General features: G+C 42.3%; 1 protein-coding gene across 6 annotated transcripts in view; it reads right to left on the bottom strand.

Moving 5' to 3' along the window:
* The window catches only part of FAT3 (FAT atypical cadherin 3), a 717,656-nt gene that overhangs the window by 87,346 nt on the left and 612,149 nt on the right, over positions 1–18,161 (bottom strand). For all 6 annotated transcript variants that reach the window (XM_082409857.1, XM_082409858.1, XM_082409852.1 and 3 more), the window contains 3 exons: positions 15,207–15,403; positions 14,034–14,187; positions 11,507–11,740 (listed from right to left, as the gene is read on the bottom strand). In XM_082409857.1, the coding sequence (XP_082265983.1) occupies positions 11,507–11,740; positions 14,034–14,187; positions 15,207–15,403 (585 nt within the window). The remainder of the gene's footprint in view (positions 1–11,506; positions 11,741–14,033; positions 14,188–15,206; positions 15,404–18,161) is intronic.

The raw sequence follows: 18,161 nt of genomic DNA on the forward strand, positions 1-18,161 counted from the left end.
ATAGTGGTGACAGTGGGCAACCTTGTCTTATTCCTGATCTTAGTGGAAATGGTTTCAGTTTTTCACCATTGAGAACAATGTTGGCTGTGGGTTTGTCATATATGGCCTTTATTATGTTGAGGTAAGTTCCCTCTATGCCTACTTTCTGGCGGGTTTTTATCATAAATGGGTGTTGAATTTTGTCAAAAGCTTTTTCTGCATCTATTGAGATGATCATATGGTTTTTACCCTTCAATTTGTAAATATGGTATATCACATTGATTGATTTGTGTATATTGAAGAATCCTTGCTGGGATTATTCCTGGGATAAACCCCACTTGATCATGGTGTCTGATCCTTTAAATGTGCTGTTGGATTCTATTTGCTAGTATTTTGTTGAGGAATTTTGCATCTATGTTCATCAGTGATATTGGCCTGTAGTTTTCTTTTTTTGTGACATCTTTGTCTGGTTTTGGTATCAGGGTGATGGTGGCCTCGTAGAATGAGTTTGGGAGTGTTCCTCCCTCTGCTATATTTTGGAAGAGTTTGAGAAGGATAGGTGTTGTTAGCTATTCTCTAAATGTTTGATAGAATTCGTCTGTGAAGCCATCTGGTCCTGGGCTTGTGTTTGTGGAAACATTTTAAATCTCAGTCTCAATTTCAGTGTTTGTGATTGGTCTGTTTATATTTTCTATTTCTTCCTGGTTCAGTCTTGGAAGGTTGTGCTTTTCTAAGAAGCTGTCAGTTTCTTCCAGGTTGTCCATTTTATTGGCATATAGTTGCTTGTAGTAATCTCTCATGATCCTTTGTATTTCTGTAATGTCAGTTGCTACTTCTCCTTTTTCATTTCTAATTCTATTGATTTGAGTCTTCTTCTTTTTTTCTTGATGAGTGTGGCTAATTGTTTATCAATTTTGTTTATCTTCTCAAAGAACCAGGTTTTAGTTTTATTGATCTTTGCGACTGTTTCCTTCATTCTTTTTTCATTTTTTCTGATCTGATCTTTATGATTTCTTTCCTTCTGCTAACTTTGGTGTCTTTTTGTTCTTCTTTCTCTAATTGCTTTAGGTGTAAGGTTAGGTTTTTTATTTGAGATGTTTCTTGTTTCTTGAGGTGGGATTATATTGCTATAAACTTCCTGCTTAGAACTGCTTTTGCTGCATCCCATAGGTTTTGGGTCATCGTGTTTTCATTGTCATTTGTTTCTAGGAATTTTTTGATTTCCTCTTTGATTTCTTTAGTTATCTCTTGGTTTTTCAGTACTGTATTATTTAGTCTCCATGTGTTTGTATTTTTTACAGATTTTTTCCTGTAATTGATATCTAGTCTCAAAGCGTTGTGGTTGGAAAAGATACTTGATACGATTTCAATTTTCTTCCATTTACCACGGCTTGATTTGTGACCCAAGATATGATCTATCCTGGAGAATGTTCCATGAGTACTTGAGAAGAAAGTGTATTCTGTTGTTTTTGGATGGAATGTCCTATAAATATCAATTAAGTCCATCTTGTTTAATGTATCATTTAAAGCTTGTGTTTCCTTATTTATTTTCATTTTGGATGATCTGTCCATTGGTGAAAGTGGGGTGTTAAAGTCCCCTACTATGATTGTGTTACTGTCGATTTCCCCTTTTATGGCTGTTAGTATTTGCCTTATGTATTGAGGTGCTCCTATGTTGGGTGCATAAATATTTACAATTGTTATATTTTCTTCTTGGATTGATCCCTTGATCATTATATAGTGTCCTTCTTTGTCTCTTGTAATAGTCTTTGTCTTATAGTCCGTTTTGTCTGATATGAGAATTGCTACTCCAGCTTTCTTTTGATTTCCATTTGCATGGAATATCTTTTTCCATCCCCTCACTTTCAGTCTGTATGTGTCCCTAGGTCTGAAGTGGTGGGTCTCTTGTAGACAGCATATATATGGGTCTTGTGTTTCTATCCATTCAGCCAGTCTATGTCTTTTGGTTGGAGCATTTAATCCATTTACATTTAAGGTTATTATCGATATATATGTTCCTATTACCATTTTCTTAATTGTCTTGGGGTTTTTATTGTAGGTCTTTTCCTTCTCTTGTGTTTCCTGCCTAGAGAAGTTCCTTTAGCAGTTGTTGTAAAGCTGCTTTGGTGGTGCTGAATTCTGTTAGGTTTTGCTTGTCTGTAAAAGTTTTAATTTCTCCGTCAAATCTGAATGAGATCCTTGCTGGGTAGAGTAATCTTGGTTGTAGGTTTTTCCCTTTCATCACTTTAAATATGTCCTGCCACTCCCTTCTGGTTGCAGAGTTTCTGTTGAAAGATCAGCTGTTAACCTTATGGGGATTCCCTTGTATGTTATTTGTTGTTTTTCCCTTGCTGATTTTAATATGTTCTCTTTGTATTTAATTTTTGATAGTTTGATTAATATGTGTCTTGGCGTGTTTCTCCTTGGGTTTATCCTGTATGGGACTCCCTGCACTTCTTGGACTTGATTGACTATTTGCTTTCCCATATTAGGGGAGTTTTCAACTATAATCTCTTCAAACATTTTCTCAGTCCCTTTCTTTTTCTCTTCTTCTTCTGGGATCCCTATAATTTGAATGTTGCTGTGTTTAATGTTGTTCCAGAGGTCTTTGAGACTGTCCTCAATTCTTTTCATTCTTTTTTCTTTATTCTGCTGTGCAGTAATTATTTCCACTATTTTATCTTCCAGGTCACTTATCCGTTTTTTCTGCCTCAGTTATTCTGCTATTGATTCCTTCGAGAGAATTTTTAATTTCATTTATTGTGTTGTTCACCATTGTTTGTTTGCTCTTTAGTTCCTCTAGGCCCTTGTTACACATTTCTTGTATTTTCTCCATTCTATTTCCATGATTTTGGATCATCTTTACTAGCATTACTCTGAATTCTTTTTCAGGTAGACTGCCTATTTCCTCTTCATTTGTTTGGTCTGGTGGGTTTTTACTTTGCTACTTCATCTGCTGTGTGTTTCTCTGTATTCTCATTTTGCTTAACTTACTGTGTTTGGGGTCTCCTTTTCACAGGCTGCAGGTTTGTAGTTCCCACTGTTTTTGGTGTCTGCCCTCAGTGGCTAAGGTTGGTTCAGTGGGTTGTGTAGGCTTCTTGGTGGAGGGGACTAGTGCCTATTTTCTGGTGGCTAAGCCTGCATATTGTCTTTCTGGTGGGCAGGACCACGTCCGGTGGTGTATTTTGGGGTGTCTGTCACCTTATTATGATTTTAGGCAGCCTCTCTGCTAATGGGTGTGGTTGTGTTCCTGTCTTGCTAGTTGTTTGGCATAGGGTGTCCAGCACTGTAGCCTGCTCGTGGTTGAGTGGAGCTGGGTCTTAGCGTTGAGATGGAGATCTCTGGGAGAGCTTTCACCGTTTGACATTATGTGGAGCTGGGAGGTCTCTGGTGGACCAATGGCCTGAACTTGGCTCTCCAACCTCAGAAGCACAGGCCTGACACCCGGCCAGAGCACCAAGACCCTGTCAGCCACATGGCTCAGAAGAAAAGGGAGAAAGAAAGAAAGAAAGGAAGAAAACAATAAAATAAAATAAAGTAATTAAAATAAAAAATAAATATTAAAAATTAAAAAGTAACAAAAAAAAGAAAAGAAAGGAAGAAGAGTGCAACCAAACGAAAAAACCAATCCACCAATGATAACAAGCACTAAAAACTATACTTAAAAAATAAAAGTAAACAGACAGACAGAACCCTATGACAAATGGTAAAAGCAAAGCTATACAGACAAAATCACTCAAGGAAGCATACACATTCACACTCACAAAACAAAAAAAAAGGAAAAAAAAAATATCATTGCTCCCAAAGTCCAGTGCCTCAATTTTGGGATGATTCTTTGTCTATTCAGGTATTCCAGAGATGCAGGGTACATCAAGTTGATTGTGGAGAGTTAATCCACTGCTCCCAAGGCTGCTGGGAGAGATTTCCCTTTCTCTTCTTTGTTCGCACAGCTCCTGGGGTTCAGCTTTGGATTGGCCCCGCCTCTGCGTGTAGGTCGCCTGAGGGCATCTGTTCTTCGCTCAGACAGGACGGGGTTAAAGGAGCAGCTGATTCGGGGGCTCTGGCTCACTCAGGCCGCAGGGAGGGAGGGGTATGGATGTGGGGCGAGCCTGCGGCGGCAGAGGCCGGCGTGACGTTCCAGCAGCCTGAGGCGTGCCCTGTGTTCTCCCAGGGAAGTTGTCCCTGGATCATGGGACCCTGGCAGTGGTGGGCTGCACAGGCTCCCGGGAGGGGAGGCGTGGAGAGTGACCTGTGCTTGCACACAGGCTTCTTGGTGGCTGCAGCAGTAGCCCTAGCATTTCATGCCCATCTCTGGTGTCCGCCCTGGTAGCCATGGCTCGCGCCCATCTCTGGAGCTCGTTTAGGTGGTATTGTGAATCTCCTCTCCTCAGGCACCCAAAAACAATGGTCTCTTGCCTCTTAGGCAGTTCCAGACCTTTTCCCGGACTCCCTCCTGGCTAGCTGTGGCGCAGTAGCCCCCTTCAGGCTGTGTTCACGCAGCCAACCCCAGTCCTCTCCCTGGGATCTGACCTCCGAAGCCCGAGCCTCAGCTCCCAGCCCCTGCCTGTCCCGGTGGGTGAGTAGACAAGCCTCTCGGGCTGGTGAGTGCTGGTCGGCACTGATCCTCTGTGTGGGAATCTCTCCGCTTTGCCCTCCGCACCCCTGTTGCTGCGCTCTCCTCCGTGGCTCCGAAGCTTCCCCCCTGCCACTCCCCATCTCCGCCAGTGAAGGGGCTTTCTAGTGTGTGGAAACCATTCCTCCTTCACAGCTCCCTCCCACTGGTGCAGGTCCTGTCCCTATTCTTTTGTCTCTGTTTTTTCTTTTGCCCTACCCACGTACGTGGGGAGTTTCTTGCCTTTTGGGAGGTCTGAGGTCTTCTGCCAGCGTTCAGTAGGTGTTCTGTAGGAGTTGTTCCACATGTAGATGTATTTCTGATGTATCTGTGGGGAGGAAGGTGATCTCCACGCCTTACTCTTCCGACATCTTGAAGGTCTCTGAAAAGCCCCAACCCTTAAAACCCAACTTAAATGCTAATACCACTTTGTGAATCCTTCCTGAATTGTCCCACTTGAAAATTCATTGCTCATGTTTTCATGTTCCCACAGGGACCTGTGCTAGCATTTTACATGTATGGACTAATCCTTACAAAATCCCTATTTTTTCCAGAGAAAATCATAATCCCAAAAGATACTTGCACCCCAATGTTCATTGCAGCACTGTTTACAAAGCCAAGACATGGAAGCAACCTAAATGTCCATTGATAGAGGGATGGACAAAAAGATGTGGTACATATATACAATGGAATATTACTTAGCCACAAATAAGAATGAAATAATGTTGTTAGCAGCAACATGGATGGACCTAGAGATTATCATACTAAGTGAAGTAAGTCAGACAGAGAAAGACAAATATCATATGATATTGCTTATATGTGGAATCTAAAAGAATGGTACAAATGAACTTATTTACAAAAAAGAAACAGACTCACAGACTTCAAAAACAAACTTATGATTACCAAAGGGGAAACATGGGGGGAGGGATAAATTAGGAGTCTGGGATTAACATATACACACTACTATACATAAAACAGATAATCAACAAAGACCTACTGTATAGTGTAGGGAATTCTACTCAATATTCTGTAATAACCTATATGGGAAAAAATCTGCAAAAGAATGAATATAGGTATATGTATAACTGAATCACTTTACTGTACACCTGAAACTAACACAACATTGTAAATCAACTGTACTCCAATATAAAATAGAAATTATATTAAAAAATAAGCAAAATTCCTACTTTTACAGATGCAACTCTATTATAACATTGATTCCATTTTTCTTTGAATGTTCTTTTGTGCTTGCCTGTTTCCCACTATGACTGTAAACCCCTCGAAGGCAAAGCCTTCCTACTCTGTCATGATTAACAAACTTGTTATCTTTATTCCTGACTTTTTCCTGAAGGACTGTACTTTAATTCCCAATGTGTCTCCAGTTTTTCATCTTTCTACACCAGGTCCTGCTTCAGGCCACCTAAGCTATTTCTGTGCAAGCAGCACCTGAACCTGGTGCACGAGTTTGAGTTCTTGTCTAGCCTGTCCATTGTGCCTTCAATCCAGTCAGTACCAAAATCGACAGATTTCACATGTAAAATCTCTCTCTCCTCTGCTCCTTCCTTTTATTTATTTATTTGGCTGTGCCGGGTCTTAGTTGCGGCATGCAGTATCTTTGTTGCCGTGTGTAGGATCTTCATTGCAGCATGCAGGATCTTTAGTTACGGCATGTGAACTCTTAGTTGTGGCATAGGGGATCTAGTTCCCTGACCAGGGATCAAACCTGGGCCCCCTGCATTGGGAGCGTGGAGTCTTAGCCACTGGACGACCAGGGAAGTCCCTGCTCCTTCCTTTTAAATCCCAAAGCTACTACTCGAATTTTGGCCCCTGTGATCTTTCTTGATACTCTCCTAGAAGATTTCCTAACGCCCATGTTAGATGCTCCTATCAGATTAGCGTTTCCCAAACCCAGAACTGATGAATTTCTTTTCTCCAAAGTGCTCGGTGGTTCTTTTCTATCTATTGGTTTAAGCACACAATTCCTGGTCTTTGTGAACCACCACAACCATGCCCAGATGCCTTCTCTCATCTCACTGCCTCCTCTCTGTCCTTGACCATGTGATGATCTCCCAACTATTTAATTGGGTCCGGAGTTTCCCAGCTTTGCAACTTCATCCTCCTGGTTCCTGTCTTCCTGAAGGCCTTTTTCCCTCCACCTGTTGAATCCCATTCATTCTGCGAGCTCTGCCTTTTATTCATGGTCTATGTATTGCTGATTCATGCCTTTCACTACTGCATAGAACCTGGGCCTGTCACTGCACATTCCTTGTATAGTTCCTTCTAGAATGCCTGCTACGTAGCTACTCATTAAATATCAGTCATATTGAATGGAAAATAAATGTAATGCATGTTACAAGCTTCCAAGTTTCTCCAAAATCCCTGAAAGAAGTTCTAAACTTTGTAGGAAATATTTTACAGGAAAGGAGTGAGTTGCTCATTAGAACATTTCCTTGCTTTATGTCCCCGATCCATAAGACGAAAAATATGTCCTCTTGAATCTCAAATATCTGGACATTGGCCTCTCAATAAATCATGGTCCCTGGCATATTTTCCAGTGCAAGTTTACATTTTATTTCCATGTCACTTTGCCTAAAATGGTCACAGATTTTAGCTCTGATTTTCACCTCTGCATATTCCCTTTGCTAGCTTAAAAAACCCTCAAAATTGAGAACCTGGACACAAATCCTACCTTAAGAGGAGGTGGTGCAACAAAAGGTCTCCTAATCTTTACTGAAAGGATTAAATTTTTATAAATGTTAGGTCATAAAGTCATGTCATTAGTTCATGGGATTGAGGATGTTTCCATTTTACAGGAAAACTAAGAATTTAACGCTGAAATCTAGATAGTTGCCATGCTATTTCTTAGAACTCATAAATTGGGTGCTAAAATGGTCTTGTCTTCCTCTGTTTTTATTTTATTCCTGACCTAGGCAGTTGGTTCATTATGAATAATGAATTTGGCAAAGGAAAAGAGTTGTTTGGCTAAAAGCAATAATATTTTTTAAAATAAGAAAACCAGGATATGAAAGGTTAGCAAGTCACTGTAAGCATTTTGAATTTATGAAGCAATGGAATCGGATTTCAGATTAATATATCTTTGTATTTTTTCTGCGGTTTATAGTGACTTAGTATATACTGCAGCCAAATGCTGTTGAAATCGTTTGTAACTTTAGGTAAAGGAATATGCTTAACAAAAGAAGTTTCATGAACCAAACAGCCCTGTCATTTTTACAAATGGAACCAATGTTCTTCACTAGGGTCAGAAACCAATTAGACCACTTGGATGGATCTCAAAGGAATGATGCTGAGTGAAAAAGGCCATTTTCAAAAGATGACAAACTACACAATTCCATTTAAATAACATTTGTGAAATAACAAAATTATAGATACGGAGATTAGTGGTTGCCAGGGGTTAGAGACTGGGAAGGAAGTGTGTGGAGGAGGTGTGTGTGGTGGTTACATGAAGCTGCACAGGTGATAAAACTGCATAGAACCACACACACACACAACTACACACAACCACACACACACAACCACAAACACACACACAACCACACACACACCCACACACCACACACACACACACCCCCACACACACACAACCACACAACCACACACACACAACCACACACACAACCACACACACAACCACCCACACACAACCACCCACACAACCACACCCACACAACCACACCCACACAACCACAAACACACACACAACCACACACACACAACCACACAACACACACACAACCACACAACACAACCACACACACACACACAACCACCCCCCCCACACAACCACACACACACAAAATCACACACACACGCAACCACACACACACACACACACACACACACACATGTACCTGTGCCAAAATCTGAGTGTACTACAGTTATGCAAGATGGTATCATTGGGAGAAAGGGTTGGGTGAAAAGTACATGCCACCTCCTGTACATTTTTGTTTTTGGCAACTTCCTGTGAACCTATGATTATTTCAAAATTAAAAGTTCTGTAAAAATCAGACATTTCCTTGTCTCTTTAGAGAGGGGCCTATGAAGTCAGGTGGCGACATAAGTAAGTGAGATGGCTGGGGATTGGGAGGGTGAGAACTGGCTGGTGTCAAGGAGGCAGCTGCTATTAGGCTCCTACCATGGTGGGACTGTGCACCTGGAATTGCTGAGTCTTCTGAGTTCTGTTTTTAGAAAATGTCAGAAATTGAAAATTCAAATAAATATCTCTTGACTTTTATTGACAATTAATTCAAACTTTTTGGAACACTGTATGTAAGCCAAACTAAAGATACTGGAGGGCTGGATTCAGTCTTAACGATTCATGTGCAAACTCAGCTTCAGGCCAGAGGCTGAGCTTGGCCACCAGATGATTCGCCCACTCCACAAACTGGTCATCTCAGTATGCGGCTCACGCTCCTCTGTGCTGCCTTACAGAAGACAGAGAAATGGGGAATCAGGCTGCTAATGAAAATGGCATGAGCCCCCAGTCACTGATGCCCGGGACTCTGGAGAATGTGGGTTTGACTCTGGAATCCCCCTGCAGGCTCTGACCGAGACCTTCACACCCACCTCCTCAGCATGGTGCTTGGAAATAGCAGGTGCTCAGCTTGCCTTTTTAGAGGTGTTCATTTGTTCTTCCCCGGCTGTCTTAGTTTTTATTTTTTTTTAAAGCTAAATGAGTTCTACAAAAACTGAGAATATGACCAAGAATCTGGAATCCTATGCTCTGGTTTTCCGGAAGCGAATACAATAGCCTGGTGAACACATCTTATATGAGCAGCACTCAACATCTGTGTCTGTTGGAAGCTCTGAGCGTTAAGGTAATTTTTTGCTAATTAGTGCAAATGAGCAGAGGGAGGTGCTGATAAGGTCGTTATTCTGGGTTTGGTCTTTGAAAGGCTTTATCATCTCTGTCCTGCTAATGCCCAGAGTCTGGTCAACCCTTCTTCCCCAACTGCCAACCCGGACAGCTGACTCAGAAGAAGTGAGAAGGACGGAGCTAACTGCACACCCTCCAGCACAACCACATCTGTGAGTCAACAACCTCTCCCCACCTCCACTGTCTGAAACATCATGTGCACTGATCAGACGCCCTCTGTGTTCAATCTCTAGTACATAGAGCATACCCAGTTCCTTTAGGAAGGAGGTGAGTAGAAAAACTCCAATTTTTTAAAATTGAAATTTTAATTTAAATTAAAAAATTTTTAGATCTTAAAATTTCATCTCTGGCACCATTACACATTCTGAGAGTCAAATTTAAATTATTGATGATTCATTTGCATGATTTCTGTCCTCTTTTCCCCAAAAGTCTGCTATCAAGAGTCCACAGAGGGGCTTCCCTGGTGGCGCAGTGGTTGAGAGTCTGCCTGCTAATGCAGGGGACACGGGTTCGAGCCCTGGTCTGGGAAGATCCCACATGCCGCGGAGCGTCTAGGTCCGTGAGCCACAACTACTGAGCCTGCGTGTCTGGAGCCTGTGCCCCGCAACAAGAGAGGCCACGACGGTGAGAGGCCCGCGCACTGCGATGAGGAGTGGCCCCCGCTTGCCGCAACTAGAGAAAGCCCTCGCACAGAAACGAAGACCCAACATAGCAATCAATCAATCAATCAATCAATAAATAATCTTAAAAAAAAAAAAGTCCACAGAATGTTTTCCAATCCTCATTTAAAAAAGAGTATTTGTAAGTATTACATAATTATAAATCAATAAAAGAGTCTTTTCCAGAATTCCCTGGTGGTCCAGTGGTTAGGACTCGGCGCTTTCACTGCCAAGGGCCCGGTTGGGGAGCTAAGATCCCATAAGCCACGTGGCACAGCCAAAAAGAAAAGAGTCTTTTCCTGTTTATCATTTTTTTTTTACCAAGCTTTACAATATGCAGATTTTTAAAGGGTTGGTTCTCAGCCTCAAAAATTATGCTAATGAGGTAAGAACAATAATTTATACTGTAGCCACTAATTTCTCTAAGGGGAAATATGCAGAGACCCTGGACTCTACATTTGTTTTCAACTAATTATCATGTATTTACTTTTCCATTAGTCCAATAATTTTTCTTTCGATTCACAATTAAGCAATAAGACCCTGAATTATATAAAGGCCTGTTTAGCATAACAGACACACCCCATCATTCTCCAGTCCCCTGATTTACAGCTCTTAAAATGCACAACCAAGAGGCTGTCCATATGCCCTTTCGTATTTAGATTCCATCATGCAGTCACCTCAATAACTTATGCATTCTCAGAAGGACTACCTAGCAATTAACTCCGGTCTTTTCTAACTCACCATCTCATTATGTAAAGTGGATTGGAACACAAACTTTATTAGCAACTTTCAATTCTAATTCCTTCTTATCGCCCACACCCACACCCCTCCTAGTAATGTCAGTTTATATGAGCAAAATACTCTGGAAAACGGCAGTTAAAAAAAATCCACATTGGCCTGGCAGCACATTTAGTAATTGGTCTTTGCACTATGGGGTACCACCGTAAATCGAGATTGCTGTATTTCAGCTAAAGCATGGGCTGCAATTCTTTATAGAAATGGAAATGAATTCTCCCTGCCACACAACACAGCATTTTAACTATGTTCAGGAGGAATGGGCAAGTAAGAAAGCTGTTATTTTTATTGTAAAGGTTAAAAAAAATGCAAACCCCAAGCTCTTTGTTAAAAGGTAAAGGAATTCATAGTATCGCTTCTTCAAATCCTAGAAAGAGGCGGGAAGAAGCCTTGCAGAGTTCTCTTGTGCCTATGAAGTGTGTCAGCGGAAGAGCTGGAATGTGGTTTAATGTACTTGTTTTCATGGTAAGGAGCCAAGGTGGGCTGATGAAACTAAAGGACAGGGAGCACCTGAAGATGTGTCAAATGTATAAACAGCGAGGCATCCCATCGGTGCAGCTGACTTACCGACATCGGGATCTACTGCTTGAACTCTGGTCAACAGAGCCTTGGTGGCTGTGTTCTCATAGACACAGGCGTGATAGTGGTCAGACGAAAACACTGGGGGGTTATCGTTCACATCCTCCAGGATCAGATGGACGTCAGACTGGCAGAACCTGCCACCCCCGTCGGTGGCCCTGGCGATGAGGCTGTACGCAGGGACCCTCTCCCGGTCCAACAGAGCCAAGGTTTTTAACTCACCTGTGAAAATAAATGGCCTAGCTTTTCAAAAACTGTCTTTCTTTGAAGAGCAGAGAATCAATTATTGTGCATACAGAATCCCCAGTACAGGAAGGATCGCTGACATTTGGCTCCAGCTCCTCATGCTTTGAAAAATCGAGCAAGTTCAATTTTTTTAAGCATCAGGGAAAAAGTGACGGGATTCTGGACGCAACAAAAAACCAACTGTACGACCTTCAGATGAATTAATCCCACTGTGAAGCCTCTTGTTTCAAGGGTTCCTTCTCTTGGCAGCATGGAGAAGCTCCATACCTCTTTAAACCTCTCAAGAACTGCTCTGGAGATCGGCCTTGTTTCTGGATTTTCTCCAGAAAAAGCATGAAGAATGGACCCGTATCCTTAGTTCTCTGACGGTCAATCAGGTCAATGATTTGTAAACTCAGAAGGGGCAGTCTGTCTGCTTCCAGATATTTATTTAACGTTTTTTTTTTACCCCATCTTTTAGAGAAAAACAGTCAAAACAGGCTGGCTTTAGCAGAAAGAGGTCATGAAGGAGTCCTACTGTGCCAGGCGAACCCCACTTGCTGGATAGTGGTAGGGCCTGTGGCTGTTGGGGGAGGATTCCAGTGGGGGGTTATCTGAGAAGCTTAAAGCAGCAGCTCTTTGGCAACCAACATGGAGGGAGGTTATGTCTGTATTTTAATCACTCGGATAGCTGTACTGGTCCTGAGTGTCAGCCCCTGTGGGGATTTTGTTATTCTTTTTACCTAAATTTCAATGGATAATGGCAATAAGCACAATGACAGACCTGAATAAATACTGTTTGGTGAAAAGTAGGACTCATGAAATATTATTATGTACTCTTAATAAAATTAGTAGATGTCATTGGGACGAAGCCATCTATACTTATAAAGCTGTTCCTCCTATGGCTTCCTGACTGCAGCCAGTTCTCAAATCTAGCCTGGATCATTTACCCCTTCTCCAAAACACCCAGTGGTTTTTCAGTTGGGCATTCAAGACCCTCCAAAATCTGACCTAAAGTTATTTTTCCACCACTTTTCTCACGAGCCATTCCGTGGCTCCTCTGACCAGTGACAATGTTGTACACAGCTTTCCCTGGACGTGCCGTGCTCTCTGCCCACGCTGCCCCCGTGACCGGCAGTGTCCTGCTTTAGCTCCTAGAATCCTGGCTCAGTTCAAATGCCAGCTCTGCTTTAAAAGTTTCTCCTTCCCTCTTATCAGAATATTAGCTACTTCTTCCTCTGTGCCCAGATATATCTCTCCTGATATGTCTCCCGGGCACTCATTCTGTCTTTCACTATTATTGTTGTTATTTCTGTTATTATTAGTATTGACTTAGCGCTCTGTCTTCTCCACTGGGTTACAATATCCCTTGGGGATGCTTTGTTTGGTTCATTTTGGAATCGAACACAAATATCCCATAAAGTACTTTTAGGTCTAGTAGTTAATAAATGTTACCTATTCAATAAAAAATTGCCAGGCCTCTTTAGCCAAGTAGCATATTGTTATGTAGCTAAGCCCTTCCCAGTAAGATGCACCGGACATGGGAGAGGGCTAGGCAGGAGGCAGAACCTTCTGGAGACTCAGAAATTAGTTATTGTTCATTATGACGAACACAACACTGGAAATATGCAAATTATTCAATCTTTACATTTCATTTAAAAATTGTCAATGGATGGGCCATCCAATATACAACACTGAGATAATTTACCTCCATAGAAAATGCTATATTTCCATTATCTATGGCCTTCAATGTGGGCATCTGCCTTTAGTGTACATAACCTTTCACCTTATAAATTTTACCTCCATCTGTAAGCAAGTCTGAGGACTCATAGCTTTGGAGAAACTAGACAGGAATGATGAATAAAAACCAGACAAGTACGTTAATAAGCATAGGGACCCAAAAGGGATTTCCACAGGGCAAAACTCTCCTTACTATGCACCGCTGTCTGGTTTGCATGGAAACTTGCATTTGTGATAGAATTCTATTTATACTATTTATATGTCAGCTGCTTTAACTCATGGATATGAGAAAGAGGAGAAGCAAACAGACACACCTGATTACTTGGTGCTGCTAAATGTAGGTAAAGTCAGGGCAAGTTTTATAGGCCAAATGAGGTTTCTGTCCTCCAAACACCATGTCCTACTAGTATTTCTTAAGAGTCCAAGATAGCAGGGCATCATATCAAGGCTCTTGTCTACTAACTACCCCCTAGGGATAAGACCATGTGAGAGTTTAACTTCTCTCATGGGTTAACAATGGCATTTACCCAAAGAACAAATTTCGCCTTACCACTTTGTGGATCTAGAAAAAATTCATTGTTTCCAGATCCATAGATTGAGTATCGTATATCTCCATTGGATCCAATATCAGCATCCTTGGCACTGACCTTCAGGATGATTTTGTTCGATGGAATGTCTTCGGGAAATAATGCTGTATATGCAACCTAGGCAAAGGTAAAGAAAAGTCATTAAATCATTAGTATTTGTGGGGCAGTTGCCATAGTTAGCATTATAAATGATTTCTTTAAAAATGCATTTGCATAATGTATCTTCACCTATGTTCTTCCTCTACCACAGAATCATCTTATACCATATGATGAAACAGAGACTATCTCTTGCCCTGCCCCTCCCGTGCTCATCATCAACAACTACTGATTGGGCACCTACTATGTGCTAGGTACCACTGAGATGCTAGAAGTACAACGGAGAAGAAAACAGACAAAAATCCCCACCCCTGTGGAACCATGACCCACATCACATATCGATCACGCTACTCTTAATCCTTGGGACCCTTCAACTCTTTAAAGAGCCACTACTAGCATCTGGCATTAGTATGAGAGACTAAATCTATTTGCTACACTTTTCTGAGCTAAAGAGCACCAATATGGTCTCTCAATCCACATGTAAGGAAAAGGTAAAGGAAGGGTGATTTAACTTTGGTAAGAAAGGAAATAAAATCAATGACTGGCACCTTGCATTCGCTGTCACGCTTTGAACTGTGGTGGAAAGGCCACTTCATAAGGGGTCTGGAGACCCAGCTTCATTACCAACGTTGCTACCAACCAGCTGTGTAACCTTATACAAAAAAAGTAATTCATACTTTTGAGTGGTCCATTCTTCTTTTATGAAATCGGTGATTCAGACAGAAAAATTCCTAGTGTCCTTTATGAGTCCTTAAAAATGATTTAATTTTGAGACTCCTGGTTTTATTTTTTTGTTTGTTTGGTTTTTTTGGTGGGCAGAATTAGGTACCGATCTTGCTAACTATACTGTTTTCATGTTTATAATATTTCATCCTAGAGTCCACCTCTAACCCTCTTATATCCATTTGGAGCCCATTAATGAAGGAGATAAGATGAGAAAGCAGCCTGGCCTTAAGGAGAAAAGTGAAATGGGTTTTGGCTTAATTTTAGATAAGCAGAGTAAAAAGCAGTGATATATCCGACACAGCCGCAAACCTCACCTGATCACACACTGGGCTGTTGTCATTCACATCACTGACAGTCACTTCCACCATGGCCTGAGTGACAAAGAGCCCATCAGTGGCGGTGATATTGAGGAAGTAAATGTCTTGTTCTTCTCTATCTAGAGGTCTCTTCACGTAGACCTTCCATTCGCTCTGCACCAGGCCCAGGGCAAACCTTCCTCGGGGGTTCCCTCCTGTGGTGGAAAAAGAGTTTTTGAAGATGTGAAATGAAAAGCTTTGATCTCCACCTACAGCGAGAGGCCTGGGCGGGGTCATCCAGGTGCCTCTCAAACTGCATCATTTACGATGCTGAAAAAAAATTGACACTCACTTCCTTTTGACTCTCCTGCAACAAAGCATGATATTTATATGTTTGGCTTGTGTGGAAAGTAAAACAGTATCTTTCCAAGAGAAGAAAATGGACTTAGAGAAGCTGGAGATGATCTCTTGTTTAGTTCCCCTTAAGGACAATCAAATTCAAACTGTGAACAATCAATCTTCTTATCGGGCTGATACAACTGTCTTTCCACTTCGTCTCAAGAGAGGATGTAATACACTATAGCTCTTGTTACCAAGACAATTTCATTAGCCGTTGGTTGATTATGCAATCAAGGAAAGGCAGTCAGTTCTATTAAGGAATCTTTTAATGAAGGCTTTATCATACAGCAGCTCTTCTTATAAGGACTGAAGTTTGGGGAAGAAAAGTTTGTGTGACAGAGGAAGACCCATTAGGATTAAATAGCCCCAGTGCAGGGTCATTGAAGGAGCCGTTCAAAGATAAGCACTGCAATTAGATCAAATTTAACACAGTGAAGCTGGTGAAAATGGAAGAAACGTAGAAAAGCTGGAGTGGAACCGCTTTTGATAAGGCTGAAACACTGAATGTAGTCCCCAGCAATATTACTTTCCCACATCACTGAATTACAGGGAGACAAAAGCAGCTTGGAGGAAGGAAGAAGAAAACCACCTTGACCTTCCAAACCTGGAGGGGGAAATAATGTCACCTCAAACACGGAGGAAGACTGGACTAGACAACTGGCAAGAAGTCGGGAATCCAGTTAGGTCTTGGCTATCTCGTTTGTTTGGGCATTCACATGTATTTGTCACCTGCTCTGGGCCAGGCACCGTGCCAGGCAGTGGGGCTACAGCAGTGGATAAAAGTGACAAAAACCCCTGCTTTCATGGTGGAGCTCACTTTCTGATGGGAAAGACTGACAATAAACAAATAAATAAGGAAAGCCTACTGCCTGCTGGCTGCTGCTTTACTGAAAAAGTGGAGCCATCTCACCTTCTTACAATGAATCTTTAAAGGGACACAGGGCAAACCCACGGTCCTGCCGGAGGGACTGAGTGAGAAGTAGTGGGACTTTGAGCATCAGACTGCACTCTGGATGTAAGGCATGGGGGGCGGGGGGGACGGGCATCCAAGGGCTCAGCAGTGTGGACCAACTGTAACCAAGCAGGACCCTATGAGGCCTTCCTGGAATAGACCTCTACCTGCCTTTTGTCTGTGGGAAAACTTTAATCACAGAATAAATTCAATCAGAGAAGTGAGAAAATGCAGAAAGAAAGGAAAACAGTCAAGCGAGACAAAATAATAATACTTTAGCCATTAAACAAAGTCAAGGCCTTTATTCTTCCTCAAGGGCTATAGGTAATATTCTGAGCCATGTCCTTTGAGCTGTTTTGCAGATACTGAATCCTCCACCAGGTAGAAGAATTTAACTGTGTGCTGCCCACCAGCACGTAGACCCCAGACCGGTTGGAACCAGGAGGTTGATGATGCTGAGTCCCCATTACCTCACCACCAGCCAATCAGAATGTCCACGAGCTGATCACGCCCTGCTCCTTGAACACTAGACGACTCTTCAGTACCCCCTCCAGGGTGGGACACACAGGCTTGAGGGTATTAGCCCGCTGTGGCCCCCTCTGCCTGGCAAAGCAATAAAGCGATTTCTTTCTACTTCACCCGAAACTCTGTCTCCAAGATTTAATCTGACACCGGTGCACAGAGGCCAAACTTTGGCAACACAACGACAGGATAAATGGACCGTACTGGGCAGACAGTGCAGAGAAGGTGAGGGCCGCACATTCCTCTAGGGCAGTGGTTCTCAACTGACGGCGGCTGTGCGCAAACCCCCGGGACATTTGTCAGCATCTAGAGACATTTCTGAATGTCACATCAGGGGTCATGCTGGTGGTGGTGCTACTGGATTCTAGTGGATAGAAACCAGAGGTGCTGGTAATCATCCTACAATGCCACAACAGAGACTTATCCAGCCCTCAACGCCAATAATGTTGAGGCTGAGAAACATGCTCTGGTGAGGCACGGGGTCCTCCTTTGAAAATCACTTTCCTCTACCACTGGCTAGGATTCAATTATACTTCAGTTGAATATGATTTCAGCATGCACAAATGTAACCTCTCTATTAAATGCTTCTGGTGCAGGCCCACACTGTTCTTTTGCAAAATAAAATGATTAATCGTCCTCTGTTTATCAGTGGCAGCACAGCCAAGTTGTGTGACATCAAGAGCAAAAGTTAAATCTAATAAAAATCTGTTGGTGGTTGGCACGGCTAATAGTAACAGGAGCTTGAAGCTACTCTGTTCTCATTACTTTGGTAAAGTCAGTGGGATGGTCCCTTAAACCATCCACTGAGAATTTCAGAGACGATGTGTAAATAATTGAAGCTGATTATTTAACCATTCTTCCAAATAGAAAAGTATCCCTCAGAATGCCTAAGAAGGGCTTTCCTGGTGGTGCAGTGGTTAAGAAACTGCCTGCCAATGCAGGGGACACGGGTTCGAGCCCTGGTCTGGGAAGATCCCACATGCCGCGGAAACTAAGCCCGCGCACCACAACTACTGAGCCTGCACTCTAGAGCCTGCGAGCCACAACTACTGAGCCCACGAGCCACAACTACTGGAGCCCGCATGCCTAGAGTCCATGCT

Source organism: Balaenoptera physalus, assembly GCF_965194825.1.
Source record: "Balaenoptera physalus genome assembly, chromosome: 10".
NCBI classification, from domain to species: Eukaryota; Metazoa; Chordata; class Mammalia; order Artiodactyla; family Balaenopteridae; genus Balaenoptera; species Balaenoptera physalus.